This window comes from Mus caroli, unplaced genomic scaffold (genome assembly GCF_978045245.1).
Source record: "Mus caroli unplaced genomic scaffold, Mus_caroli_1 scaffold_13, whole genome shotgun sequence".
In the NCBI taxonomy this organism is placed as follows: Eukaryota; Metazoa; Chordata; class Mammalia; order Rodentia; family Muridae; genus Mus; species Mus caroli.
The window spans coordinates 5,435,588-5,462,874 of NW_028227268.1; the positions used below are offsets into that span (position 1 = coordinate 5,435,588).

General features: G+C 55.5%; 1 protein-coding gene across 5 annotated transcripts; it reads left to right on the forward strand.

Annotated features, from left to right (window-relative positions):
* Window positions 1-1,454: 1,454 nt before the first annotated feature.
* Window positions 1,455-27,250, forward strand: Rhbdf2 (rhomboid 5 homolog 2). 5 transcript variants are annotated; one of them, XM_021177493.3, is made up of 19 exons: window positions 1,455-1,534; window positions 14,957-15,132; window positions 17,891-18,090; window positions 19,087-19,211; window positions 19,874-20,069; window positions 20,148-20,351; window positions 20,894-21,022; window positions 21,353-21,471; window positions 21,554-21,754; window positions 22,986-23,097; window positions 23,316-23,390; window positions 23,520-23,681; window positions 23,887-23,993; window positions 24,129-24,192; window positions 24,289-24,383; window positions 24,606-24,681; window positions 24,793-24,893; window positions 25,076-25,229; window positions 25,981-27,250. In XM_021177493.3, exons 3-19 carry the CDS (start codon window positions 17,947-17,949, stop codon window positions 26,398-26,400), a joined length of 2,484 nt encoding a protein of 827 aa, XP_021033152.1. In that variant the 5' UTR covers window positions 1,455-1,534; window positions 14,957-15,132; window positions 17,891-17,946; the 3' UTR covers window positions 26,401-27,250. The 5 variants fall into 5 exon arrangements, with proteins under 5 accessions (XP_021033152.1, XP_021033150.1, XP_085685535.1 ...); XM_021177491.3 differs by having other exon boundaries at window positions 19,874-20,351; XM_085829409.1 differs by lacking the exon at window positions 14,957-15,132 and having other exon boundaries at window positions 1,463-1,534.
* Window positions 27,251-27,287: the final 37 nt, after the last annotated feature.

Below are 27,287 nucleotides of genomic sequence, written 5' to 3' on the forward strand. Positions count from 1 at the left end.
GAGGATGGGGACTCCAGACCTGGGGGTACAGGTCTAGTTCGTTCCTCTGCCATTTCCTGCCTGCCACAAGTTTCCACATCAAATCCCAAGTGAGGGGCTAACCCAGGCCCTAGGCATCTGCATCAGGGGCACCCCCTGCCCTTCTCCAGCCTGCTGTTCTTGTTCAGGAGCTGACAGGTCCGGTGAGTGCTCGTAGGTGGGAGCATGGGAGTGTTGGACAGGGTGTCATAAATGTAGGCCTTCGTACAGGGCTAGGTACGCGGACATGAAGAGTGGTACTCTACCAGGAAGTGGGTAAGAACATCACAAGATGCCACCACCCAGAGCTGAGTTAAGGGAGGGATACCTGGGTCCAGGAGGGAGATGAGGAGGCACAGCCCAGCTCCTATGGGCTCAGGGTGGCTAGAGATGTGGGCTAAGGAGGATAAAAGCCTGTGGCTTAAACCTGAGGGAGGGCCGGCCATCACCACTACTAATAATAGCAAAGATAACAGCAGCTGCTAGTTAGAGCCAGGGGCCCCACAAATGCTCCCTGTTACTGCTGCCACACAGAGAGGGGAAAGCTGAGACCGAGGAGGCTTAAGGGATTCATCTAAGACCACAGGAGCAGACAATGGCAGGTCAGGATTTGAACCCCCGGCTCCTGAGGATACTCTGTTAGCTGGAGTCATATATAGTTATTTCTCGTTACAGCCAACAAAGCAAGTTACTTGGTCAGTATTGGCCAGGCTAGAGTATCTAAAGCCTGGCCCTGGAGGCTGACCATGACACGGAGATGTGGAGGGCCTTCCTCTGCATCTATTGCCAGTTACTGTGAGAGCCAGCTTTCAGCCTTAGCAGGAAGCCTCTGTGTCCTTGGGTGCAGAGCAACATTCACAGTTTCCTAAGGGAGAGTCCCAAGAACTAGCATATACCTCGGTTGCCTTTCCAACTGCTCTGTGTTTAGTCCTGGGGTGGTTAAGGGGACAAGACCCAACTTCCAGCAAGGACCCGTTCTGGTTTAGAAGGGATGCCAGGCCTGAGAAGATTCTAATGGACGAAGGAGAGACAGCAGCTAGAGAAGGCCAAGGCTTCCTAGACGATGGAGCTGCAGCGATCGGGGCATTTGGAAAGGATGCAAGAAGCCAAGTCGAGGCTCCTGGAGTCAAAGGAGCCTGAGGTCACACGAGAAAGAGAAGGGGAAATTGAGTGGTTTTTGCTTGGTTGTTATGGGGGTGTGTCCGCGTGAGCGCGTGTGTTGCTGGAGTTCGAACCTAAGATCTGTGTGCTAGGCAAGTGTTTAAATGTGGCCATAAGTGGAGCAGCAGGAGCTACAAGCCCAGGCAGAAGCCGCGGGCCGACCACGCCCCCCGAAGCGCCGCCCACACACCAAGAAGCCCCGCCTCGATGAGGCCCCGCCCACCCCCAGTTCCCGCCCCTGCGCCCTCGCGCAGGTAGGGAAGAGGCGGAGCGCTGGCGCCCAGCCTTGTAGCCGCCGCCCCGCCGCTGCCCACTCTGCTCTCAGCCGCTTCCCGGGACGTGGGGCCTCCGAGAGGTGAGCGCGGGGAATTGGGTGCGGCGGAGCTCGGGTCCGCTAGGCCGCGGGTGGCTAGGGATTCACGGGGCTGCTCCGTTCCACCGCGGGGAAGGTCGGGGACTGCGCGCCCCGCGGAGCGCCCTGGAGGCCGAGGCTGGACTCTGTGCCCGCCGGACCGCTGGATCCCTCCCGCAGATCCTTGGCCTCTGCTGGGACCAGGACGCCTAAAGAGTTCCCCGGGGCACAGTCACCAGATGTCTGGGCGCATGGTTTGCGCAAAAGTTTAAAAGCCCAGAGAGGAAGAGAGGGCACTGCCCAGTGTTGGAACATGCGACTACGCCTCCAACCAGAAATCCCTTTTAGACCTTAAGACTCTACTCCCCTGTCTCCCGGGTGAACTTCCAAAGTCCCCGGGCAGCAGTTTGTGCGTGGAGCTTCGCCGGCGTGGTAGTAACAGGTGCGGGGGTGGGGGATGGGGAAGGCTCACACCGCCAGAGTAGTCCGAGGCTCAGAAAGTGTACTCAGGAGTCCTGGCTTAAGGACCGAGGGGTTTAGAGAGTTGGGCCCCCAGCTGATGTTTCTGCATTGGATTGAAAGTTAGGGAGCGAAAGTTCTGTAGGACCCAGATCTCTACCGCAACCCCAGGGCAGAAGGGAAGCCAGGTCCATACCTTGATCCAGCTCCAGGAAACACTGAGCCGCGAGTCTGTAGGGCTGGGACATAGAGAGCGAAGGTGAGGTGTACCAGAGGAATTGCCCCATAGGTGGAGCGGTTGCTGTTTCTCAACCAGCTACATTGGGGGTTCCAGGGTGGGTGATATCTTGTGGTGAAATACTGTCCCCAGCATCTATGTTGTGCTGTTGTGATTGTAGTCAGGGAGAAGAAAATGAAACTTGGTTTCAAGCAGTGGTTCTCAGCTTAGGGGTGCTTTTGCCCGCTAAGGATATTTGACAATCCCTGGAGACACTTGGCCATTACAGGTCTGCCCCACAGTACAGAATCTGGCCCCCCAAAAGTCAACATTGAGTGACCATCCTATGACCACCAGCCCACTAGGGTACTTCTTGTGAATTTCTTTCCCTACCTAAGTTTCTCCAGGGGCTGGGAAGAACCAGGATGAATCTCAATGAGAGATAAAGAGGTATGTGGGCAGGCTTTGCCCTGGCAAGTATCCTATGTGGGTGCCACAGATCTATCTTTTGCCGGCTGGCCACTGGCCCTGTGGAGGAGGAGCTGGGAACAGTGGCTCTCGCGAAGCACAGATCTGTAGTACTCTACCCAGGATAGCTTCAGACACAGGATAAGCTCAAGGTAAGCCAGAGTAGCCCAGGGGATGGAGGAAGGGCAGGACCAAGCTCTGTTCCCATGGAGTTTCCCAAAGCTGGATGAGCTGAGGCCTCCCGGATAGGGGAATGCCATGTGACCAACTGGAATTTTCCTTCTGAACGCAGAACTGACTCCCCTAGCTATGTACACCAGGAAAGTAACATCTAAGGAATAAGGGATCCACTGATTGCCTGTGGCTCCTCTCTTTCCTTCCAACAGGATGGGTTGCCCCTGTGGTGGTAGGAATCCTGGTCAGGGTGAGCTCAGGCCCTGCTGTAGTATTTGCTGAGTGACAGTGAGGGATGGAGGCTGGTAAAGAGCTTTCCACCCACAGGGTCCCCCAAAACCATGGAGTTGGGCTCCTGGGCTGTACTCCTAGCTTTCTGGGAATGGAGGTGGGGCTGTTGCTGGCTGGGTAGGTCAGGGCCAGAATCCTCTCTTCCAGCAACTAATATTTCCATTTCCCTTTGTCCTGTCTAGTTTTGGACTTCTTGCTTGGGAGCCCTGGTGGGGTGAGAAGGGAGTGGTGGGACGGGGGGCGGTGCAGGTGTCTCGGGTCGGTCGGTTGGTTGGTTGATTTTGGTCTTTTTAACCATAAAACCCTGATGTGCAGCCAGACTTGGTGGTGTGTGCTTTGATGTCCCAGCATTGGCAGGTAGTGGCAGGAGAGTCAGGAGTTTGTCACCCTCAGTAACAGAGTGAGTTTGAGGCCAGTCTGGGCTTTACAAGACCCTGTCTCAGAAACCCAGCAGAAGACCAGACCTTTACAATGTAGCAGTTACCACTACTGTATATGGCTCTGAAGTCATAAAGTTAAACACCCAGACCTCCTCAAAGCCACCTACCCCAAACCTGTGACTCTAGCTTCACTTGCTCATTCTGGTCAGTACCTGCCCCACTCCCACCCTCTCTATGCACTCTGCTGTGGGGGAGGGGAGGAGACTTCCAAAGGAGCAGGGGTAAATCACTGCAGACTGGAGCAGGATGACCACTGGGGGCTCAGGCCTACTCTGAGCTCACTGATGTTTTTCTTGTGACCTGAGCTCTGGACAGTGCCCTCCTTGGTTGTGTGTCTGTTCAACATGTGTGGGTGGGATGCTTGCTGAAGACCCCCACCCCCACCCCCCATCTGGAATTACAGACAGTTGCCAGCTGCCCTGGAAGTGCTAGGAACCAGTCTGGGTCCTTTAGAAGAGCACCCAGTGCTATTAACTGCTGAGCCATCTCTCTAGCTCCATGACTTGTATAAACTGTGTCTCAGACAGGCACCAGATGACAGCAGGAAGATGTCAAGGGGCCAGCAAGTGTTCATGTTTGTGTTTGGGTAACTTGATGCTGGCTTCTGGGCCTGGATCCCCTCACACAGCATGTGGGAGGTGTGTTCTCCAAGCAGCTCATCCCCCGCCCCAATCCAGCATGCTCCTTGGAACTCATGGGATCCTGCCTAGATATTGCCCCATTGCTCAAGGGGATTTCCAAAGTGACCTCACCATCTGTGCCGTTGGGAGCAGCTCCTAGTTTCCTATCCAGCTCAGACAGGCTGGGGGAGGAGTGCTGGCTGACCTCAGCAGCCAGCATGGCCCTGGGACAGGGACGCTGCCAGGCCGGGCAGCTCTTGGCACACAAGCAACCTCTCAAGAGGAGCCAGCCACGCCTGCCCCGTTGTTGGGAGGAAGGGACTGCCCCAAAGTGTCCCTGGCCTTCCCAGGCAGCAGACCAGCATAAGGGAAATCTCTTCTCATCTTCAGAGAGCTATGGAGAGTCACTGGGCACCATTCTCCCTTCACCAGATTTATTCAGGGACCCAGATGTAAGCATTTGGGTTTCAGCAGCTGCTGGAAGGGACTTTCAGCTTCACTGTCCTGGCTCCCCACTTAGTGGTTTGAGCCAAGTGAGTTCTGGCAGGGTGTGGGATGATAGACACCATGGTTGGCTAGAGGGGCAGGTGATTCCACGCTTAAGGCCCAGGAGGGACGATCCTGGGGCCAGCAGACTCGAGTCTGCAAGAAGGGTGGGAGTCACTTGAGTAGGCTTGTCTCAGTTTCTACATAGCTGTGTAGTGGAGTCACTTAAGTAGACTAACCTCGGTTTCTCCGCTATACCTCGTAGGATTGAGGTGGCCTGTGGACGTGTGGGTGGGACTGGTGGAGACACTGAAGTGAGCCATCATTGCAGCAAGACTGCTGTGCCTGGCACAGGCTTGGGTCATGGGAGAAACCCTGCCTTGTAGGCTGCTGGGATGTCAGAACAGAAAGTATGTTAGGGTGGTCTGAACTCTACAAGGAACAGTGTCTGTGGTAGAGAAACCCCTGGGGCTGGGAGTGAGCATGTTGCAAAGCCCTGCTCCCCTGCCTCAGTAAGTGGCCACTGAACCCATGTCCACAGTGTCACAGTGGTGTAGGGGAGCTACCCGCCCGGGGTCCCTGGCACAGGGTGCCTTTTCCCTCTCCAGGTGGGTCCCTGAAGGGTGCAGAACCTGTTGTGGTATTCTGGGTAGACACAGGACTGAAAACTGAAGGCTCAGCTGGGCCCTTAGGGACTTTATCTGTCAGGCTGCATAATGACAGTGGCCTCCGCCCTCCCTAGGTTAATGAGATAATGCTTGTGAAAGCTCTTTGATAGCTGAGTCGGGCTATAGGTGTTGCCACTCCTCGATCCTCGTGGATGCTAGAGGAGAGCTTTCCGGAGCCAGAGGCATTTGCACCCCAGCTACACAGGTGGAGCAGCCACTCCAGACACGCCCTTTTGCCGCTTGGCTTTTCATGTTTCAAGAGGGGTAGGGTTAAGAACTCGTGGAGAGCTGGCTCAGGGGCTGAGAGCATATTAGCTGCTCTTGCAGAGGACTTGGATTCAATTCCCAGCAACCACATGCTGGTTTGCAAACATCTGACATTCTGTTTCCAGGGTACCCAACACTCTCCCCTGGCCTCCACGGGCACTGTACGTGGGATATAGAAATACACACAGATAAAAACACCTGTACACACAGAGAGAAAAAAATAAAAGTAATTCTTTAAAATATAAAAAAAAACTCACGACCCAAGTGGGCTACAGCCCCAGCGCAGAGATTGAACATCAGTGAGCCTTGATTTATAACTCAAACTGTCAGGGAGAATCTTGTCACGTGGCTCTTGGCTCATAGGCTGAGTGGGTGGGTCATGGTGCCAAGGGGGAAAAGCCATTAGTTAACTACTGCTGGTGCACCAGGCATTGTACATGCAGGGTCTGCCTGCCATCCATGTAAGTGCCTGTCATCCCATCTCACAGAGGAAACCGTGACAGACCACACGTGAGCCCTGACTCTGACTCCCAGCATGCCATGAGAGTCCTACACTGCCCCAAAGTGCTAGCAGGTAGCACTGAAGGTTCACCTGCTGTGGGCACAGCTTGGATGGCCCTGTGTCCAAGTTCCCTTGGCACCCACTGTGACCGGGACCAGCCGCTTCCTGGGGAAGTAGGGTGCCCCAGGGCAGAGTTCTGGAAAATCAAGTTTATTAGCTTCTTAATGACGGTTTACAAGCCAAAAAGTGTTTAGCTGGCGTGTTCCCTTCCTGCTGAGAGGCATCAACCCTGCAGAAGGAGATCTGGGCAGGATGCCGAGCGCCCTGTCCTGAGTATGTTGAGGAAAACATCTCAGGGCAACCTGCAATCCTTTGGTGCTTTAGAGCACTCATACCTGACCTGGGCACCACCTGTTTCTGGCTGAAGGACCCACACTATGCAAGGACTCTGTAGGATAGGGTGAGACTTTGTCCCTCAGTGGAGCATGCTGTATGATAGATGAGCCCTGGTTACTGGTGACAGAAACACCCAGGTCTCAAGAACCCACATAAACAACACATTGAGTTAGAGGTTTTAAGTAGCTTGCTCACAATCACACAGTAGAGCTGGCCCTGCTTCTCCTAGTCAGGCAGCTCCTATCTCTGTAGCCACGCTCCAAGATGGTGGATGGAAATTGGGTGGGCGATTGGCTTGCCAGTATCAGGTGAAACCCCAGCAGTGTGGTGTGTCACATCTTGGTGTCAGGGAAGCCCAGAGAAATAAAATCACCACGTTACTCAGCCTTCCCTGCACCCACCCCCTCCCAGGCTACACCGCATCCTGCCCTGACCACTGGGCCTGTACTCTTCTGGTTTTGAAGACTGATGAAAACCCAATTCCCAGTCGCCAATGTTCCTATGACAGGCAGAGCTTCCATATGGAAGCAAGCTCATGTTGATGTGGTGCCCAGTGTGAACCGCTCCCTCTGTAGGAGCCTCCTTTGTCCTGGCGTCTTGACCCCCAGGGAGGGGCAGCAGAAGTGGGACAGAATATATAGTCTTCTCTGGAGACCAGACGGCTAGACAAGTAGCCTAGAACCCAGCCGCCCATTGGCTGTCTCTGTACTGTCCCCTAAAGCTGTGGTCAGCATCCCAGCCTGCAGCCCTGCCACATGATCTGCTGCTGCTTGCCTGGGGTGTGAGAGGGCTCAGTTCTACTCAGAGCACCTGCATCTCTGTGGCTGGAGGGGACATGCCAGCAGCTTCTAGAGTCATGAAGTTTCCAGAGGAGCTTTGAGCTGCAGCTCCTAGTGCATACCCATTTCCCAGTATGTTAGCATCTTGTGCGTGTGTGTGTGTGTGTGTGTGTGTGTGTGTGTGTGTGTGTGTATGGAATCCAAAGCCTTATGCATGCCAAGCCAGCTTTCTGCTACTGAGCTACACCCATGCCCAATTGTTGTATCTTGAGCTCTGGGGATACAGAAACTGTCCCCTGCCTCAGCTGCTCCTAGGACAAGAGTCCCCAGCAGAGGCAGAAGGCATTTGCACCTCTGCTGATCTGGCTGGCCAGTAGTCCAGTCCAGAGAAAGGCCAGATAGATGGGGAGAGGGGGAGCCCGGGCTGGACCTCTCTAAGAGCAGGGTGGCACACCCACACAGACAAACTCACATACGCTCTGCTCTTGGCAGCTCCCTGGAACCTCGTGCCCGCTTCCCGTGCCTGTGGTGGGCCATGGTGCCCAAGCTGCTCTAGTTGGGTCAGAGGGAACCGAGAGCTTAGGGTCTGAATGTGGAATACCCCCAAAGATGCCAGCAGGCTGCCAAGTCCTTGGGCCTGCTCCTGCAGGTCTGGTCTTGTGAAATAAGTTTGGCACAAGCCCTGGGAAGAAGAGGGGGAGAAAGAAGTGAGGGCTCTGTGGGGGAGGCCTGTTGCTTGTGAGGTCTGTGCAGCCTGTGAACCCACAAGCCAGTTTTCTTTTCTTGTGGGTGGCCACCCGGCCTGTGCAGGCCAACAGAGTGTGGTGCCTTGGCATACATAAGGCTTTGGATTCCATACAGCCATACACACACACACACACACACATGCCACATTTGTGCTACCACCTGTGGCCCATACCTCTGAGGAAAAAACACTTCAGGAAGGAGCACAGAGCCCTCTGTTCTTTCTCTGTGTTCCTTGCAGCTTCTATTCGATGCATCCGTCCCCCCCACCCCCCGTTCTGTATTTTGTGACCTTTTCTGGGTCCTGGCCCCAGACCTGGCCTCTTCACCTCTCTGCCTTTGGCTCCATCATTCCTGCCTCTTCCCAGGGCCAGGAGATGCTCTGCAATGAGTCACTGGCTGTGTAGCACCAATTTGGAGACTTCTTAGATGACAGTCTGTCTTACATGGGTTAGCCTTCCACGGCCACCAGGGCTGTCAAGCTTTGGGAGGCCAGCAACAGAAACCTTTTTTTTTTTTCTTTCTTTCTTTCTTTCTTAGCGGGATTTCAACAGTTGAGGGTTCCACTTCCTCTCTTCAGCTTTCAAAAACTCAGAGGTTCCCAGCAGGGCCACAGGAGGGAAGATGCAGTTTTGGTTTCTGCGGCAGGGAAACCGGGGAGAGAAGTTACTTGCTTGCCCCCAGCCCACACTGTCATCATCCTGTGACTCAACAAGGACATGGCATATGGTCTGTCTGCCACCACCCCCTTCTCCTCTGCCCGCTCTCTGCATGCCCCAGGACGTGGCTGAGTGAGGCTTCTGGGGCAGGTGTAGTTTATTAAGCCCTCTGTGACTTGTAACACCCCCCTTTGGCCATATCCAGTTGTGAATAATGGTCTTGCCCCTGTCCATGGAGGGGAGAGGGCTACCCACTTCTTGTCCATTGGCCCCTCCCGCTGCCCACATTTCTGGCCCATATGTGGCCTTGGCTATTACATCAGGCGCCTGCTTGTTTGGGAATACATGCTCCCTCAATGTTCTGTTTCCTCAAGTCTACAGAGCTTACAGGTGTAGGGAATCATTAATAACGCTGGGCTTCCAGGATAGTGGGGGTGCGTCAGGTCAGACCTGTGGGTACAGGTCTACCCCTTCTTGGAGCAGAGAGGGAGGAATCTAAGCATATGCCACCTGCATGGGAAGGGAGGGCACCCTGCCTAGTGTGGTTGGGGGAGTACCCCCTGAGGGTGACCTTGCCTACCATGTTATCATGCCTGGGTTGGACCTGCCTCATTTGGGAGTGGCTGGGCCCCACCCTTTGTGGGGAAACCGGATTCTGTGGGACATTCTAGGTAGTCTCTGAGCCTGTGTTTCTGTGTGCCTAATCTGGGCCACCACTCTGTGGGTGGTGCTATCCGGAAGGCTCTCTGGAGAGCGCGCTGACCCCTAGTGGAGGCCATCTACCAAGGGCTCCTGGGGCAGAGGGGGGGGGTCGGGGGGGGGAGGCGGGGGAAATCTCAGCTTTACACTGCATTCTTCTTCTGTCTGCCCCACCCCCACCCCGTGGTAGACACCACCCTAGAGGAAGAGGAAACACTGACACCCCTCCGCCCTGGTTTCCGGGTAAAGATTCTTGTGAGAAAGACTTCTCCCTAGAAGTTAGACCAGGATCCAACTTGAGCAGGTGGCAGAGACCATAATCCTGGCTTTGGTCCCTGTCACCCCCACCCATGGGCCAGCTGGGCAGCAAGTCTAGGGTCGGAGAGCTCGGCGGATATGACTGTGGGCAAGAGGAAGCTTGCTCCCAGGATGTCACAATTTCCTTTGCAGTGAGCAAGCACCTCTGGGGGCGGGAGATAAGTGGCGGGCGCACAGGGCGGCTCCTGCAATTTTTTTTTTTTTTTTGGTCTAGTTTCTGTGGCCTTTCATGGACATAGGTCACACGGGGGACTAGAGCAAATCTGATAATTCCCACCACTGTGCCAGGCAGCTGCCAGCCCGCCCAGTCCTGAGAAGGGTTGGACTTCGCCCCCGTGCCAGGTTGGGGCAGAGGGGTCAGGAGAAGTTCTGGGAGAAAGTAGCAGAGAAAAACCTTCATTATCCAGGCTGTCTGTGGTCAGCAGGTCTGAGCCATCACCTTGTCCAACTGCCAGTGGACAGGAAGGGAAACTGAGGCACAGGGATGCAGCTTAGGGACCATCATTTGAAGCTCGGTGCTGGCTTCACAGATGGCATGTGACTCCTTACAGCCTCTGACCCACCCCTGCCGTCGGACTTCTTTCTAGGGGACCCTGAGATTGTCCCAAACTTCCCCTGTCCTGTGGCCATAAGTCATGTCTGCCTTTTCCATGTGGAGATTGGCTAGGGGGTGGGGTGGGAGGGATCCTGGGTATATTTGGGGCAGGGGTTGTCACCAGCTGGAATGGCCTGGGCTCTAGGGGCAGCTCCTCAGAGGGGTAAGAGTGTTTGTGGACGACCAGGGAACTAGGCCACCAGGCCTCATCCTCAGCCAGCACCCAGAGACCTCCATCCCAGCCCTGCAGAGGGACTGGGCAAGGTGAGTGACTTCCAGAGCCAAGTGCAGAGTTTGAGAGACGGCCTCAGCCCAGCATCCATGCAGTCCGTCCCCAGCTGCACAGACTCCTGCCCTCACCAGACTCATCCAGCTAGGACTTGATGGGCAGTGATTGGGTGGGAGATTAGAGTAGGGGGCTCCTGCTGTCAGGAGCTGTGGGATGCAGCGTGAGACAGAGCAGGGTGGTGAGAGGCTTCCTGGAGGTGACACGCCTTAGAAGCGCAGTAAATACAAAGGTTGCTCCCAGGGCACTGGCAGGGCAGCTGATGCGGAAGGCAGGGCGGCGTGTCACAGTCGGGAGCCTGCACAGGTCCTACCCCTGACACATTGCCAGCCGCATGATCACCTAGACTCTGAGCAACAAGAAGACACCAGAGGTGAACAATGGTTCGTTTTCTGGGTTAAGGAAAGACCTCTGTGGTCCATGGCCTGTGCTGCCGCCAGAGACCATGTTACAGTCTGCCGTCCGTGTTATCTATGACCATTGCTGTCACCAGAGGCCATGTGGATGCATGTGGATGTCCCTGATCCCTGGCCAAGCTTCTGTGGGCAGGAAAGCTTCCTCTGCAGTGATATTAATGTCTGTAGAGTCAAAACTGAGAGTGAGCGACATTGAGGGGCTTCTGTGACAACCTCCCCCCACCCCCGAGAGAGAGAGAGAGAGAGAGAGAGAGAGAGAGAGAGAGAGAGAGAGAGAGAGAAGCTATTGAAGAGAGTCTGTAAAAATTGTGATAAGGTCCAGGCAGTAGAGCATACCTTTAATCCCAGCACTGGGGAGGCTGAGCCAGGTGGATCTCTAGGTGGGGGGGTGGGGGGTGTGTGTGCTCGCGCACGCAAGCACACGCGTCTTTGTGTTTTCCAGGACAGCCTATCTCAAACAAACAAACAAAAAGTGATAAAGATGCTAAGTGTGACTCTTCACAGTTGGTGGCTTCTGGCAGGGATGTGGATGGGGGAAGACTCAGTTCTCTTAAGGGGCTGGCCACTGGGAGTCTGACAATGCTCCAATGAGTACCTGGGTAACATAAATTGAACTCGGTAGGTTTGGGAGGAACACAAGGGGAGAAAGGTGTTCTGGAGGCGTGGGAAGCGAGAGGGATAGGAGTACATTTTATAAAATTCCCAAATCATAAAAATATTTTGTTGGGGAAAAAAGAAGCAGCAGAGATTGGCCAGGTTGGCAAGGCTGGCATAAGATTGCAGGGCCTCAGAGACAGGAGCTTGGCAGAGGTGCAGGGGAGAGATCTGGGCCTCAGTTACTGTTCTCTTGCTGTGAAGAGACACCATGACCACGCAGCTTATAGAAGAAAGCATGAACTGGGGAGTTGCTTACCGTATCAGAGGGTGAGGCCATGACCATCATGGCAGGGAGCTTGGTAGCAGCAGGCATGGTTGCTGGAGAAGTAGCGGAATCCTTACATCCTGGTCTGTAGGCAGCAGACAGACAGAGAAAGAAACAAACCCGGCCTGGTGCATGCGGGCTCTTGAAACCTCAAAGCTCACTGCCACCAACACACCTCCTTCGACAAGGCCACACCTCCTTCAAGGCCACACCTCCCAATCCTTCCCAACCAGTTCACTGCTTCATTCACACATGAGCCTGTGGGGCCACTCGCATTCAAACCATCCCAGTCTGGCTGGCTGAGTTGGGCAAGCCGGCCCTGCTGACTCCTGGGCAGGGCCTTCAGCTCCTCATTCCAGAAGGCTCTCATCGCTGTCAGCTAGAGAGCCACAGGCGGTGTTCTCAGGGTGCAGAAAGTTGGACCCATCTCTGCTGGTGACCTTCTTTGCCACCTCTCTCTCTCTTGCTGCCTGCCATTCTCCCTTGGTGCCAGTTTCTCAGAGTAATGCCCTCTCCCTGCACCCTGGTCCCAGGCCAGTTGAGGAGCTTCTATGTGGAGGCCCCAGGTGAGGCTGTTGTCCTGGAACTCTCCCCTGGCAGTGTCTACGTGTGACTAGCAGGGCTCCTCAGAGTCTGCCAGTCCAGCCCCTAGTGTCTTCCATCTGTGATCTCAGAGGGCTGAGGGACAGGACTTTTGGCGTGATGGAGCCAAAGCTGAGGCCCTTGGTCCCACTTAAAGAAGCAGTAATGACCTGGGCCTGCTCTGCCTCCTCCCCACCTAATGCTCTGGGTCTGTGACATGGAGAGTTTTACAGGCCTCAGTACAGCAAAGCCTAGAAGGGTCTGCAGATCACCTGGCTCTACAGCAGCCCCTACTTCCAGTTCTCCATGCATGGTAGGCCGCCTCTGGGCAGCCTAGGCCTCTGCCAATCATGCTTTGAGAGTCACTATAATGCTAGACCATAGCTCCCTGCGTGGGTGACTCCCTTGGCCCTACGATAAGAGTCTTCCAGCACCAATGTACCCCTGCTTTAGGAAAGGAGGGGCCCAGACTCCTAAGGTGTCTCACACCCACTGTCAGATGACTTGGATCCTAGGTGCACCCGTTCCCTGCTGTGTGAGCTTGGGTAAGTTAATCAGCCCCTCTGAGCCTACAAATCAGAAGCATAGCAACATCTCATCTGGAAGGATTTGAGGGACAGTAGGTGTGCGTAGGGCTAAGCAGGGCCTGCCACTCATGACACTAATTGTGCCCAGGTACTGTACCACTTCCCAGTTGCTCCTGGAGCTTACTCCAAGGAGGACCTGCTGTGCTCCTGTGCCTTGTTTGTAGTATACGCCTGCACAGGGCTTTCTACAACACAGGCACCGTGGCGTTCTCTTTCAAATGGTTAATGTTCTGTTGTGTGGATTCTACATCAGTAAATTATTAAGAAAAAGCAAAACCAAACAAATGGCAGGAGGGGTCTCCATTGCCCTAGTATCAGGCCGCCTCATGGAAATTAAAGTTTGTGTTTGTAGTGCTGGAGGTTGAAGCCAAGGCCTCCTGAATACGTGGAAGGCACCTGACATCGAGCTACAGCCTTGGTCCCTTTCCTTCCCTCTTTCACTCGTTCACACTTGCATCAGTGGGGTGTGTCTGTCGTGGTGCGTGGTGCGGGTGGAGGCCAGAAAACATCCTCATTTGCTGTGTGTACACCAGGCTACCTGCCCCTTGGGCTTTTGAAGGTCGTCTGTCCCACGGGAGGTGTTTGGGGTTCCAGGTGCTGCTGTTGGTGGGTCTGCATGGGTTCTTCATACCTCCATGGCAAGCACTGTATCTACTAACTCACCGCTAGCTCCAGACCCAACCCTTTTTCCATCTGTGTGTGTGTGTGTGTACAACCTTGGGTGTCGTTCTCGGGGATCATACACACACCTTTCTTGTTTTCAGATAGGGTCCCTTGCTGCCTTGGAACTTGACCTCTGGGCAACCAACCCCATGTATCAATTCCTGCCTCCATTGATCCGGGGCTGGGATTACAAATCCGCAACGCCATGCTCAGCTCTGTTGTTGTTGCTGCTGCTGGAAATCAAACTCAGGCCCACGTGTTCTATGGCAAGCATGTTAGGACTGACCCATCTTTCGATTCTTAGAAATCCCAGCACTCAGGAGGCAGAGGCAGGCGGATTTCTGAGTTCAAGGCCAGCCTGGTCTACAAAGTGAGTTCCAGGACAGCTAGGGCTATACAGAGAAACCCTGTCTCAAAAAACCAAAAAAAAAAAAAAAAAAAAGAAGTAGTAGTAGTCAGGGTAAAGTAGGTGGGTCAGCGGGTAAAAGTGCTTGCGGTCGGGGCTGGAGACACGGCTGAGTGGTCCAGTTCCCAGCACCCACACGGCCACTCACAAACATTGTAACTCCAATTCCAGGGCATCCAAGGCCCTTTTCAGTCCTCTGTGGGCATCAGGAATGCATGTGGGGCACGGGCATACGTTCAGGCAAAGCACCTACACACGTTCTTCCCAAACGTGCTTGCCATGGAGGCTTGATGAGCTGGTGCCCACAAGGGGGGAGAGATTAATTAATTTTTTTTAAAAAGCCAACAACAATTCCTGGATTTGTGAATTTAATATTTCTAGTAACGAGATAGTGAACTGGGAGTAGTGGCTCATGCCCGTCATCCTAGTGCTTATGAGGTAGAGCAGAAAGATCAGAAGTACAAGACCATCTTCAGCTACATAGCAGGTTCAAGGCCAGCCTAGACGCATGAGACCGTATCTCTAAAGGCTAAAATGTTTTTTTAAAGGTGATATTAAAAACAGAATAGGATAGGGCAGAGCTTCATGCCTGGCTCCATGTCTGAGTGGTGGCAGGTCAACACTCCATGGTCACTGCCACCTGGATCAACACCACGAGGCGCACACACAGGGTCTCCTGCCCCTGTGGGAGATGGGCAGATGCATGGAGAGACTAAGGTCCAAAAAATGGGAAGATTTGGCAGTTGGCATGACCCCCTCACCTGCGCGTCTGTTCTCACAGGTTGGCCTGCTTGGCTGCTGCCCTGCCTGACCCACAGCCATCTGTCAGTCCATCTGTCCACCTTGACCCCAGGAGACCCAGAGATTGAGGAAAGGATTGGAGCATGGTGTAGACACCCTCAGCCAGCCCAGGGAGCCCAGCCCCGCACATCTGAGGGGAAGGAAGCGGCTGGCCAGGTGGGTGGTCTCGAGACCTCTACTCCTCTATTCGGTTTGGGGACAATGAGCTCAGCCTCAGAGATGAGCACTGGCAGGCAGTGGGGCCAGGTGCATCTCAGGCAGCAGGGAGAGCCTCTCTGGGGAAGTGGCATCCAGGCAGAAGCCAGAAGGTGCTCTCTGCCACGTGGTGATCAGCAGTCAGAGTGACCAGTGCAGGCAGAGACCTAGCATCTGTGGGCGCCTGCTGGAGATAGAACCCAGGACCGTGAACACACCAGACCATGTGCTGACCTCTGTCTCAACTTCTGTTTGTTACCCTTTTTATGTGAGATAGGACTTTGCTTTTATAGCCCTGGCAATCTGCCTGCCTCTATTTCCTGACTGCTGGGCTTAAAGCCTTGCACCCACACCTCTGGTTTTTGTTTTTTGTTTTAATGTGTGCATTCTTTGTATGTGTGGGTCGCAACCTGGGTCATCTGGTAGCTGTCACCTTCTATCTCTGGTGAGCACGCTACTGGGATGTTCCAGCAGTGTGTGGGGCCGCGCTGGAGGGATGCTTTGTGGCTGCTTTGCGCATCGAGTATCTCGTTGTCTTTGTTTCATGGGAGGAAGCCTGAGTGACGGTGGTTCTGGGCTGGCACTGTCTCTCTCTCTCTCTCTCTCTCTCTCTCTCTCTCTCTCTCTCTCTCTAAGGCAAGCCAAAACTATCACAGGTCAATCTGGGGGCACCCACTGTCTGCTGAGGGGGTGGATAGTCAGGGACAAAGCTGGGGGAGGGGAGCTCATGTGGCTGGAGGCCACATGGAGGAGCTCAGCCTTAAAGAATAGGAAGTCAGGCTGGAGAGATGGCTCAGTGGTTAAGAGCACTGACTGTTCTTTCAGAGGTCCTGAGTTCAATTCCCAGCAACCACATGGTGGCTCACAACCATCTGTAATGGGATCTGATGCCCTCTTCTGCTGTCTGAAGACAGTGACAGAAGGGTGAAGGTGGAGAGAGCTAGGGGCCAGAGCGATGGCTCAGCCGTTAAGAGCTCTTGTTCCTACAGAGGACCTTAGTGTCAGTCCAGCATGCCCGTGGTGGCAAGCAGCTTTCTGTGACTTCAGTTCAGGGATCTGTTGCCCTCTTCTACCCTCCACAGGCACCAGACATACCTACTGTGCACTAATGTTCATGTGCAGTCACCAGGCAGGCACACAGACTACATACACACATGCAGACAAGATGGACATAGCCTCCGTGTGGTGGCCCAGGCACCACCCACTGGCACTTTGCTGGTCATTGACTTGTGAGCTTCCCAGAGCTGCAGGGAGAGAAACAGACAGCAGGTGCCTGGGAGACATCAGAAGGGAGTGGGGCTCAGTGGGGTTCAGTGGCTTGAGCAGGGAAAGGTGGCCTTCTCTTTACAGGACTGTCTGTCCAGATCCACCAAAATGCCCCACAGCCTTGCTCTTCCCGGCCTCCCACTTCTAGATCTTTGTCTTACACACCTTACAGCATGACCAACAGTAGCCAAGGCAACCTGTGTGCCCAGCCATCAGGAATGGAGTCTTGGTGTGTTCCATTTAGTGAGGCCTTGCCTGTCAAAGGCAAAGACGCCAGTCTGTGTGTCCTCAAGGGAAAGACGCCCAGACCAGACTAGAGAACCTCAGCTGTTTTAAAAACCTGTGCTGTTTCCAGGAGAGAGTGGCCGCCCTGAGGGATGCCTCCCAGCTCAGTGTCTGCTTTGCCACACTCAGTCCTTTTGTTTAGTGACTGGGATATGGCTGATTTGGAGGAGCGCTTACCTAGCAGGCATGAAGCCCTGTGCTTGATTTCCAGTACCACATACACAGCTGTAATCCTAGCACATGGGATGGAGTGGCAGGAGAATGAGGAATTCAAGATCCCCCTTAGATACAGCAGGTTCAAGGCCAGCCTGACACGGAAGAAGAAAATGAGAAATCCCAGGCTAGTGGTAGTTTCAATTATCTTTCTCGTTCCTTCGCTTCTTTCTAACAGATGTAGCCCAGGCTGGTCCAGACTGTCCTTACACTCACAATCTTCTGTCCTCGGTCTTCCAAGTACTGGGATCACAGGCTTGTACACAGAGGCCTGTTATGTTGCTAGGCTAGCCTTGAACCCCACTCCACCTCCGGAACCAAAGGCCCTCCCTCCCTCAGCCTCCTGAGCAGCTGGGATCATAGGTGCACACCATTAGAAGTGGCTTCCGCTTAACTCCAAGGAGGGTCTAGGCAGCCTTATGGGACGGGCGACCTACATGGTGGGTTTCTCTTCCCTCTGGGAATTAGACTGAGCCACCACTTCCTGTGCATAACTCTAGGCCTGCTTCCCCAGGAAATGCACCTGCCCTGCAGGGTTGATCGCTGGTCACAGCAGCTGGTACCTGCCCAGCAACCCCAAGAGCACTTTATTGGCAGTAGTGTGTCTGGTCGTCTCTTGAGCCTCCCACCAGCACCAAGGAAGGGCCCTTTGTCTGTGCCCCCACCCTGGCCACTGACTTGCTCCGACCACACCCACTTCTTTCTGCTCCTTTGGTGGTTCGGTTCTCACCGAAGCAGAGAGTCCGACCACCAAGGGACTAAGGCAGAAGTCAAAGTCTTCCTCACCCCGGCGAGACTGAGATGTAAATCAAAGTCAGAAATAGACCCCAAGATCCTCCCCCCGCCCAGGTGTGGTCTAGCCACTTCTCTCTGGAGCTGGGCCTGAGACCACACGGGGTAGGCATGTGCCGGTGCTGGGTGGCCTTCCCTAGTGCCAAGGTCTCCATCCTCTCAGGTCCTGCGGCCCCTCTGGATGCCCGTGCTGGCCTCTCCTCTAGCATCGTGCCCACCATGGCCTCAGCTGACAAGAATGGCAGCAACCTCCCATCTGTGTCTGGTAGCCGCCTGCAGAGCCGGAAGCCACCCAACCTCTCCATCACCATCCCGCCACCAGAGAGCCAGGCCCCCGGCGACCAGGATAGCATGCTTCCTGAGGTGAGAGGCTGCCCGCCACAGGCCACAGATGTGACTGCCCACACAGCAACTAGACACATTCTTCCATCTCAGTCTACTGACAGTCCTGCAGCCTCAACGTACGCCTGAAAGATTGCAGGGAGCAAGGCTCTGAACTCTGAACTTGGGAGTTCTGTTGCCTGGTGACCCAGGGACAAGGAACACTGTCCCTGAGAAAAGGCCTTGTTGGGAAGCCTGGGCTCTGGCTGTTTACAGTTCCCCTCCCTGGCCCTGCTGTGGGCTGTCTGTGGAGGCCTGAGTGGGCATGGGGTCCCACAGTGCCAGCAGCCACCCCTGCAGCGCCTTGTTCTTAGGGGGATGGGTCATTGTTTACGTCCATCTGGGACTCCTGCCCCATAAAGAGCTCATTGAAAACAGGCCCCAAATAGCGTGGGCTTTGCACACAGCCTGAAACATAAAGGGGAGCTATGTTGGGGCCACCCGCTCACCCTGAGAGTGCTCTAAGACACGTGAGAAGAGGCAGAACATTCTGGTATATGGGCATATCATGGGTAGGGAGGGTTTGCACTGAGGTTTGTATAGTGGAAAACTTGTGTTTTGTTTGTTGAGACAGGGTCTCGTGTAGCCCAGGTTAGCCTCGAACTTGCTCTATAGTCAACAAGTACTTTGAACTGCTGGTCCTTCTTGCTCTACTTCCTGGGTAGAAAGGTGCTGAGTGGCAAGTGTTCACCTCCGCACCGGGGGTGGGGGTGGGGGTGGGTGGGTAGTGCTGGGACAGGAACCCAGGGCTTTAAGCATGCTGGGCACACTGCCAACCTGAGCTGTATCCCCAGACCTTGCTAGAAAATGCTCACTTTAGGTTCATAATGAGGACTGAGTGCAGCCAGCGGGCTAGCGTGTTAAAGGGTCTGGGCTATGTCCTCAACTCTGCAATAAAAAGGGCTGAATGGGAGCCCCAAAGCAGCCAACAGGTGAGTGGCCTAGACACTCATTCATGTTCTCCTTGCCTCCCCACAGAGGCGCAAGAACCCAGCCTACCTGAAGAGTGTCAGCCTACAGGAGCCCCGGGGACGATGGCAGGAGGGTGTGGAGAAGCGCCCCGGCTTCCGCCGCCAGGCCTCCCTGTCCCAGAGCATCCGCAAGTGAGCACCTGAGCCCCGCCTGGTCACCCCAGTGGCCTGGCCTTTCCCGGGGCCTGAGCCCTGTGTCCCCTTTCCAGCAGTGTAGACAGTCAGGGAGTAGCAGCTCCCTGTAGACGTGGAAGGCCAGAATCTGAAGTGATGGTGTTAATGGGATGAGAGGGGACTGGGGCTGGGCCTGTGCACCTGACAGGAAGTTCCACAGCACACTGCAGAGGGGCTCTCCAGCCTTCCCAGTCCCACCTCTCATGGGGTAGCCTTCACTCTCCGCCTGGTCACTGGGCTGTAGCTGGAAACTCAGGGGGGGGGGTGCAGGGAAGGCTCACTGATTCCCTAGGGCCTTGAAGGTACATGGCAGGGTCCATGGTCCATTGGTTACCCTATATACACACAGGAACACACATGCCTTCACCCTCAAGTCCCCTCTCCCCATACACACCGCCATCCCTTAGACCACCTTCCCTAAACACGTGCACCATGGCCTCCCGTCACCTCATATCCGTGTACCTCGTGTACCCGCAACTCACACATCACCCTCCCAACACACACACATGTACCACCATCCCCCTGCCTCCTCCTTTAACACATGTACCTTCGCCCTCACCTCCTGTGCACCAGGACAGGTGCGTGCACAGGTTTCTGCCCACACCGTATCTGTTCTGCAGGAGTACAGCCCAGTGGTTTGGGGTCAGCGGCGACTGGGAGGGCAAGCGACAAAACTGGCATCGTCGCAGCCTGCACCACTGCAGCGTGCACTACGGCCGCCTCAAGGCCTCGTGCCAGAGAGAACTGGAGCTGCCCAGCCAGGAGGTGCCATCCTTCCAGGGCACTGAGTCTCCAAAACCGTGCAAGATGCCCAAGGTGGGCCCCCTGGAGGTGACGGGCAGCAAGTGGCTCTCCCAGGGTCTGGGCAACATTGTTCACTCACGTCTCTTGCAGATTGTGGATCCACTGGCTCGGGGTAGGGCCTTCCGCCATCCAGACGAGGTGGACCGGCCTCACGCTGCCCACCCACCTCTGACTCCAGGGGTCCTTTCTCTCACATCCTTCACCAGTGTCCGCTCTGGCTACTCCCATCTGCCCCGCCGCAAGAGGATATCTGTTGCCCATATGAGCTTTCAGGCAGCCGCCGCCCTCCTCAAGGTAAGGTCTGCATTGAAGGATGTATGTCTCCATCCAGGGTAGCCACTCCACTCACCTACATGTCTACCCTCTGTGTCAGAGTAGTGAATGCACGCACACCCTAAAGGCCAGAACTTATGTCCTTCAGGCCCTAGTTCCCCTGTGAGCCCTCAGCGCCTCCTCTGCTATGGGTTATGGGAGGAGTGGCGGGGGGGGGGGTGAGGGGGAGATAAAGGGTCAGACCGATGGGAAGGGCCTGGTGTGCTGGGCCAGGAGGCTGCAGCAAGGGGACAAGACATGAGCATGACAGTATTGGATGTGGATGCCTTGAGTGCCTGGGCACCACCTGTTCACATTAGCAGGCAAGAGCTCGTGAGGGAAGAGCTGAGAGCTGATCCTGATTACTGGAAGGAGAGGCTGTGTAGGGCCGGCTGCAGCCAGAGCCCCATCCTGGCCTGCTCTGAGTACTTCCTTCAGCCCATCTACTTATCCAATGTCCTGTGCCTTTGCCAACCTGTTCCTGGGGTTCTGAGTCCTCCTTGACACTTCTGTTCCATGCCCAGGGGCGTTCCGTGCTAGATGCGACTGGGCAGCGGTGCCGGCATGTCAAACGCAGCTTCGCTTACCCCAGCTTCCTGGAGGAGGATGCTGTCGATGGAGCTGACACCTTCGACTCCTCCTTTTTTAGTAAGGCAAGCATGGGGTGTGTGGACTCGGGCGGGCGGGGGATGGGGTGGCCTGAGAGCTAGGAGTGACCTTGGCCTTGACTGTGGCCTGTGGGATCCCAGGAAGGTCCAGAGGCAGGGTGGGGTATGGCCTTTGTGAGCCATTGGTCTGGGCTCCCTTAGAAGGGGGTGTGGAGTGGAGGACGAACCCGCTGGGAAAGTCAGGGGTGACAAGCATGCGGCTGCCCTTCCATCCTGAAGAGACTGTATAGCTTTGTCTTGTCCCTTGATTGGAGTGCTACAATGGTCCTTGGGGCAGTGGCTCCTCACACTGTCCTTGGTGTCCCTCTACTCCAGGAAGAAATGAGCTCTATGCCTGACGATGTCTTTGAGTCCCCCCCACTCTCTGCCAGCTACTTCCGAGGTGTCCCACACTCTGCCTCCCCGGTCTCCCCGGATGGAGTGCACATCCCGCTGTGAGTACCTGGTGGGACTCTCCAGCCCCTCCCTGCTGAGCCCTGGCAGGGTCCTCAAGCTAAGAGCCTTTGTCATCACCAGAAAAGAATACAGCGGCGGCCGAGCCCTGGGTCCCGGGACCCAGCGTGGCAAGCGCATTGCTTCCAAAGTAAAGCACTTTGCGTTTGACCGGAAGAAGAGGCACTACGGCCTGGGCGTTGTGGGTAACTGGCTGAACCGAAGCTATCGCCGCAGCATCAGCAGCACCGTGCAGCGGCAGCTGGAGAGCTTCGATAGCCACCGGTGAGCCCCCAGGAGCCAGTCTGAGCAGAGGGCTAAGTGGCTAGAGCTTCCAAACCTCTCAGACCTCTTCACCCCAAACATGGCCCCTTCTCGGTCAGTAAGCATTCCAAGAGCGCCTCCTGCAGGTCCTGCAGGTAATGACAAGCTCCCAGGCACACACATGCTCAGGGAGCGCCCTGTAGCCTGGAGAGAGCCAGCTGGCACTGCTACCTTATCCTCAACATGGCCCCCAGACAGCAGTCAGTCAGTCAGTCAACAAACATTGATCAAGCACAACCATATGCAGTCTCTGGGACGCAGCCCAGAGAGAGGGGCATTGCGCCTGGGCAGGTGCCCTGGGGCTGGCAAGACGGTTCAGTGAGGCTGGGGATGAGTTTGATCCCCGGAACCAACAAAAAGAAAGGAGAGAAGCGACTCCACAAAGTTGTCGTCTGATGTCCACATGCCTGTGAGTCATGTGGGGAGACACACACACACAACTCTAATAATTTTAAAATGATCTTTTAAGCCCAGCATGCTGGCACATGCTTTTAGTTCCAGTATTCAGGAGGCAGAGGCAGACAGAGGTCTATGAGTTCAAAGCTAGCCCGGTCTAAATAAGTGACTTCTAGTTAATGCTCCATAGAGAAACGTTCTCTCAAAGCCAAAAGGCGGTTAAAAGAGAACAAAGGGAGTTGGCGCCTGGAGTGAAGGATCCTGGGGGAAGCTGGTCACAGAGATGTTCAGGGAAACTGGAGATTAAAGAGTGATAGCCAAAGTGTGGTTGACAGTGTGACCTGATAGGCATCGGGCTCCAAATTACGTGAAGTAAGAAAGGGCAGGAGTGGCAGGCGAGCGGCTGGGGTGGAGAGGTGCTGTTAGGGTGGGATGCCGTGAGCAGAGGTGTGGGGCCCCCCCAGTGATGTGAAGTGTGCACAAAGGCCCTGGGGCTTCAGGGGCCGTGGCCTGGTCCAGAAGCACAAGCAGGGGAGGTGAGCAGGAATTGCAGGTGAGCACAGGCAGGCTTGCCAGTTAGCAGCAGGGATGGCTTTGATCTTCACGCAGTAGGCAGTGGGAAGCCATCGTGGGCTTTGAACTGAGAGAGACACTTGGGGATGCACCTCCCAAGCTTCTGTGGGGAAGGCTGAGCTGGGGTGATCCAAGAGCCTAGGAATGCCTGCCGTGCCCAGGTGAAGGACGTGAGGGGCGGGGCATGAGCTCTGCCAGGCTGACTGGAAGCCTCCCCCGACAGGCCCTACTTCACCTACTGGCTGACATTCGTTCATATCATCATCACCTTGCTGGTGATCTGCACCTATGGCATCGCACCTGTGGGCTTTGCCCAGCACGTCACCACCCAACTGGTGAGTAGGGTTCCTCCTGGGGGGTCCCGGCCTCTCCCAAGGAGCTTTGACACAGTTGGCACCAAGCATCTCCCAGCACAGTACCCTGGCCCAAGTTGGAGATGCCTCATAGCCTCTTTCTAGAGGCCCTTTTCTGGGGATGCCCCCACCCCTGTCCCTTTCTCTTCTCACACCCAGGGCTCTGGCTCCTCTAATGCCACAAACTACCTCCTTGATAGGTGCTGAAGAACAGAGGCGTGTATGAGAGCGTGAAGTACATCCAGCAGGAGAACTTCTGGATTGGCCCCAGCTCGGTGAGGCCCAGGATGCCCCGGAGCCCTGTATCCTGCCACTCCACACTGGGCAGAGGGGTGGATGGCAGGGTGCCCCGCCCACCGCTTCCAAGTATGGGGCACTGGCTCACAGCCCCTCCCCCACTCCAGATTGACCTCATTCACCTGGGAGCAAAGTTCTCACCCTGCATCCGGAAGGACCAGCAAATTGAGCAGCTGGTACTGAGGGAGCGCGACATCGAGCGCACCTCCGGCTGCTGTGTCCAGAATGACCGCTCGGGCTGCATCCAGACCCTGAAGAAGGACTGCTCGGTGGGTCCTGCCCCTGCTCCTGCCCCTGCCCCTGCCCCTGCTGGCCTCCTTCCCTCCCCAGCCCAAAGCCAGGCTTGGAAAGCTGGACAGTAGTTCCTAGGAAGTACCAGTTCCTGGGGAAGTGGGAAAAGCCCTTGTCCTGCGGGGGTCACTGCCCACACCATCTGACTGACACGGCCTGACCGGTCGCCTGTCCACCCTCTAGGAGACTTTAGCCACGTTCGTAAAGTGGCAGAATGATACTGGGCCCTCAGACAAGTCTGACCTGAGCCAGAAGCAGCCATCGGCGGTTGTGTGCCACCAAGACCCCAGGTATAGCTGAGAGCCTCCTATGGGTCCAGAGTGGCACCCAGCTGTTGGAGCTGCCATCTGTGATGCTGGTGGGTGGGTGTGGCAGGCTGGGGCATCCCAGCCTTTTATTTTGCTCAATCTGACCTCTGCTTCCAGGACCTGTGAAGAGCCTGCCTCCAGTGGAGCCCACATCTGGCCTGATGACATTACCAAGTGGCCGGTGAGTAGGAGATCCATGGAGAAAGCTTTGGGATGAGGGTGGGGACAGCTGGCTTTCCGTCATGAGGCCCACTGCCATTGGTCCCCTGTCTCTTAGATCTGCACAGAGCAGGCCCAGAGCAACCACACGGGCTTGTTGCACATAGACTGTAAGATCAAAGGCCGCCCCTGCTGCATCGGCACCAAGGGCAGGTGAGCCGATGCCCCCAACCAACCCCTGCAGGCTGATGGACCTCTGTAACTGTCTTCTGTTCTCTGCTCTTGGGTGATGGGGGGGGGGGAAGCAGGGATTGAGGGGCAGTGATATAGAAAGGAGCTTGTCCCATCCTGCCTGCCGTGCCCGGGTGCTGGGCTCCAGCCTGAGTAGGCTGATGCTCTTTAGAACGCTGACAGCCGTCTGCTCCCTGTCCACAGCTGCGAGATCACCACTCGGGAGTACTGTGAGTTCATGCATGGCTATTTCCATGAAGACGCCACGCTGTGTTCCCAGGTAGTGGAAGCTGTAGGGATTCTGAGGGCCACTGGGGTCGTTATCCTTTGCAAGCCTCAGACTTGGCTTGCCTCCCAGGGCAGAACTACTGACCCTGTGTCTCCCACCCAGGTGCACTGTTTGGACAAGGTGTGTGGGCTCCTGCCTTTCCTCAACCCTGAGGTCCCTGACCAGTTCTACCGGATCTGGCTGTCTCTATTCCTGCATGCTGGGTAAGAGGCACCCTGTTGCCCCATGCTCAGACTCCTATGTCTCCCCTCTTGGGTGCCGGAGAAAGGGCTTCCGGACGGAGCACACCGGCTCAGCCTGCTAGTGCTAGACTGCGCTGTGGTGTGCCCTGCGGGTGGCCATGGGCACACAGGGAAGGCTGATGGTGCTCATGTGCCTACCCCAGCATAGTGCACTGCCTTGTGTCTGTGGTCTTCCAAATGACCATCCTGAGGGACCTAGAGAAGCTGGCCGGCTGGCACCGCATCTCCATCATCTTCATCCTTAGTGGCATTACAGGCAACCTGGCCAGCGCCATCTTCCTCCCCTACCGGGCAGAGGTACAAACTTGGGAGACAAGGGCAGAGGGTGGGATGAGCCCTTCCTTTTGGATCTAAAGCTTTATAACATATGGGGAGGACCATTGTGGCCTGTGGGGAGGACCATTATGGCCTGTGGGGAGGATCATTGTAGCCTGTGGGGAGGACCATTGTAGCCTGTGGGGAGGACCATTGTAGCCTGTGGGGAGGACCATTATGGCTTGTGGGGAGGATCATTGTAGCTTGTCAGGAGGACTATTGTGGCTTGTTGGGAGGACTATTGTGGCCTGTGGGGAGGATCACTGTGGCCTATGGGAAGGACCAACCTGCTGCTTCTTGCTCTGGTCCCACCCCAGGATCTGCAACAAGGGCACAGAGTCCCTGTTGTGTCAAACTTACCGATAGATGGGCAGCTAAGGTAGAACCTATTGATTAGCCTCTTAATTCATGACAGGAGAGAACAGAGATACTTGAGTCCCCAGAGATCCTTGCTCCTTGTTCTGTGAAACCCTACATTTGGCTCCTCTCCACCCTCAGGAGGAGAGGTCTTGAGTCTGTTGCTCCTTCTGGCCTGAGATCTCTCCACTGCCTGTAGTCTCCTAGGACAGGCTGGCTTGTGCTAAGCACGGGGTTAGAGCACACCCAGGTTTGCTGCAGGGTTGGACAGAGCAAGGCCAGCAGCTCCTGTGGCATCCTCCGAGTGGGAGATATGCCCCACAGCTGGTACCTGGCACCCAGCGTCAGCGGCCACATCTCTCCTCCCTGACCCCAGGTGGGCCCAGCCGGGTCGCAGTTCGGCCTCCTCGCCTGCCTCTTCGTGGAGCTGTTCCAGAGCTGGCAGCTGCTGGAGCGGCCGTGGAAGGCCTTCTTCAACCTGTCGGCCATTGTGCTTTTCCTCTTCATCTGTGGCCTCCTGCCCTGGATAGACAACATCGCCCACATCTTCGGGTTCCTCAGCGGCATGCTTCTGGCCTTCGCCTTCCTGCCTTACATCACCTTCGGCACCAGCGACAAGTACCGCAAGCGGGCCCTCATCCTCGTGTCGCTGCTGGTCTTCGCTGGGCTCTTTGCTTCCCTGGTGCTGTGGCTGTACATCTACCCCATCAACTGGCCCTGGATCGAGTACCTCACCTGCTTTCCCTTCACCAGCCGCTTCTGTGAGAAGTACGAGCTAGACCAGGTGCTACACTGACTGCAGAGATTGTGTGTCTGCCCTGGGCCGTGTGTCTGCAGACTGGTGGGGCCCTGTAGCTCGGTCCACACTCAAGGCTGACTTCAGATGAGACGGGCAGTAAAGGCAGGCTCCCCAAGGAGGTGACACCTCCCTTTCTCAGGTCCGAATGTTCCTGACCCAAGTCTAGGGGACATCCAGGACACCTGCTTCTCTGAGGCTCGGGTCCCAGGCCCTGCCTGCCTCTCTGGCTCTATAGAGATGATAACTTTTCTTGGGCCTCTGGCCTCTGCGGGTGCTGTCTCCCCACTGACACTGTGACTGTGACCTCGCCAGACACACAGCTGCTCTCTCAGTTGTCCCCAGGGTTGAGGTCCTTACCATGCTGCTATGACCCCGTTTTCCTGTTTCTCCTCTCCTCCCTGTCCTTCAAGCCCTTCCTGTGTTTGTCCGTGGACTCGTGAGCCTGCTCCTGAGGCTTCTGGACATAGAGCATTGTGGGGAAGGCTCTGGCTGTTGTCTACGGGGGGTGACAAGCAAGGAGAGATGGCTATACAGGGATGCTAGGGGCTTTTGTTAAGCAAAGAAGCCAGCTCTCCTAAGCCCATCAGCTGCCCTAGCTCCAGCATGTGTCTGGCTGCACAGGTTGGCTCTGATCCCAGGATGCCCCTGCCACCTGTCCTCACTCCTGCGTGGCCGCAGGCCGAGCCTCCTTGAGGACTAGCTCCCAGAGGAGGCTTGAGGCCCAGACTGGTGGGTTTTTTGTTTTTTTTTGTTTTTCCAATTTATATTATGGTCCTAATTTTGTAAAGTAACGCTAACTTTGTACGGATGACGTCTCAAGTTTATTAAATGACATTCTTTATCAAAATACTGCCTTTTGCCTTAGACCTTCAAGAGAAGGAAAG

Bases quoted from the DNA above. Each gene is read 5' to 3' on its own strand.
- Rhbdf2 (XM_021177491.3), top strand. From the start codon at position 17,947: ATGGCCTCAGCTGACAAGAATGGCAGCAACCTCCCATCTGTGTCTGGT. The intron at 18,091-19,086 runs GTGAGAGGCTGC...GCCTCCCCACAG, and splicing joins AGGATAGCATGCTTCCTGAG to AGGCGCAAGAACCCAGCCTA. The intron at 25,230-25,980 runs GTACAAACTTGG...CCCTGACCCCAG, and splicing joins TCCTCCCCTACCGGGCAGAG to GTGGGCCCAGCCGGGTCGCA.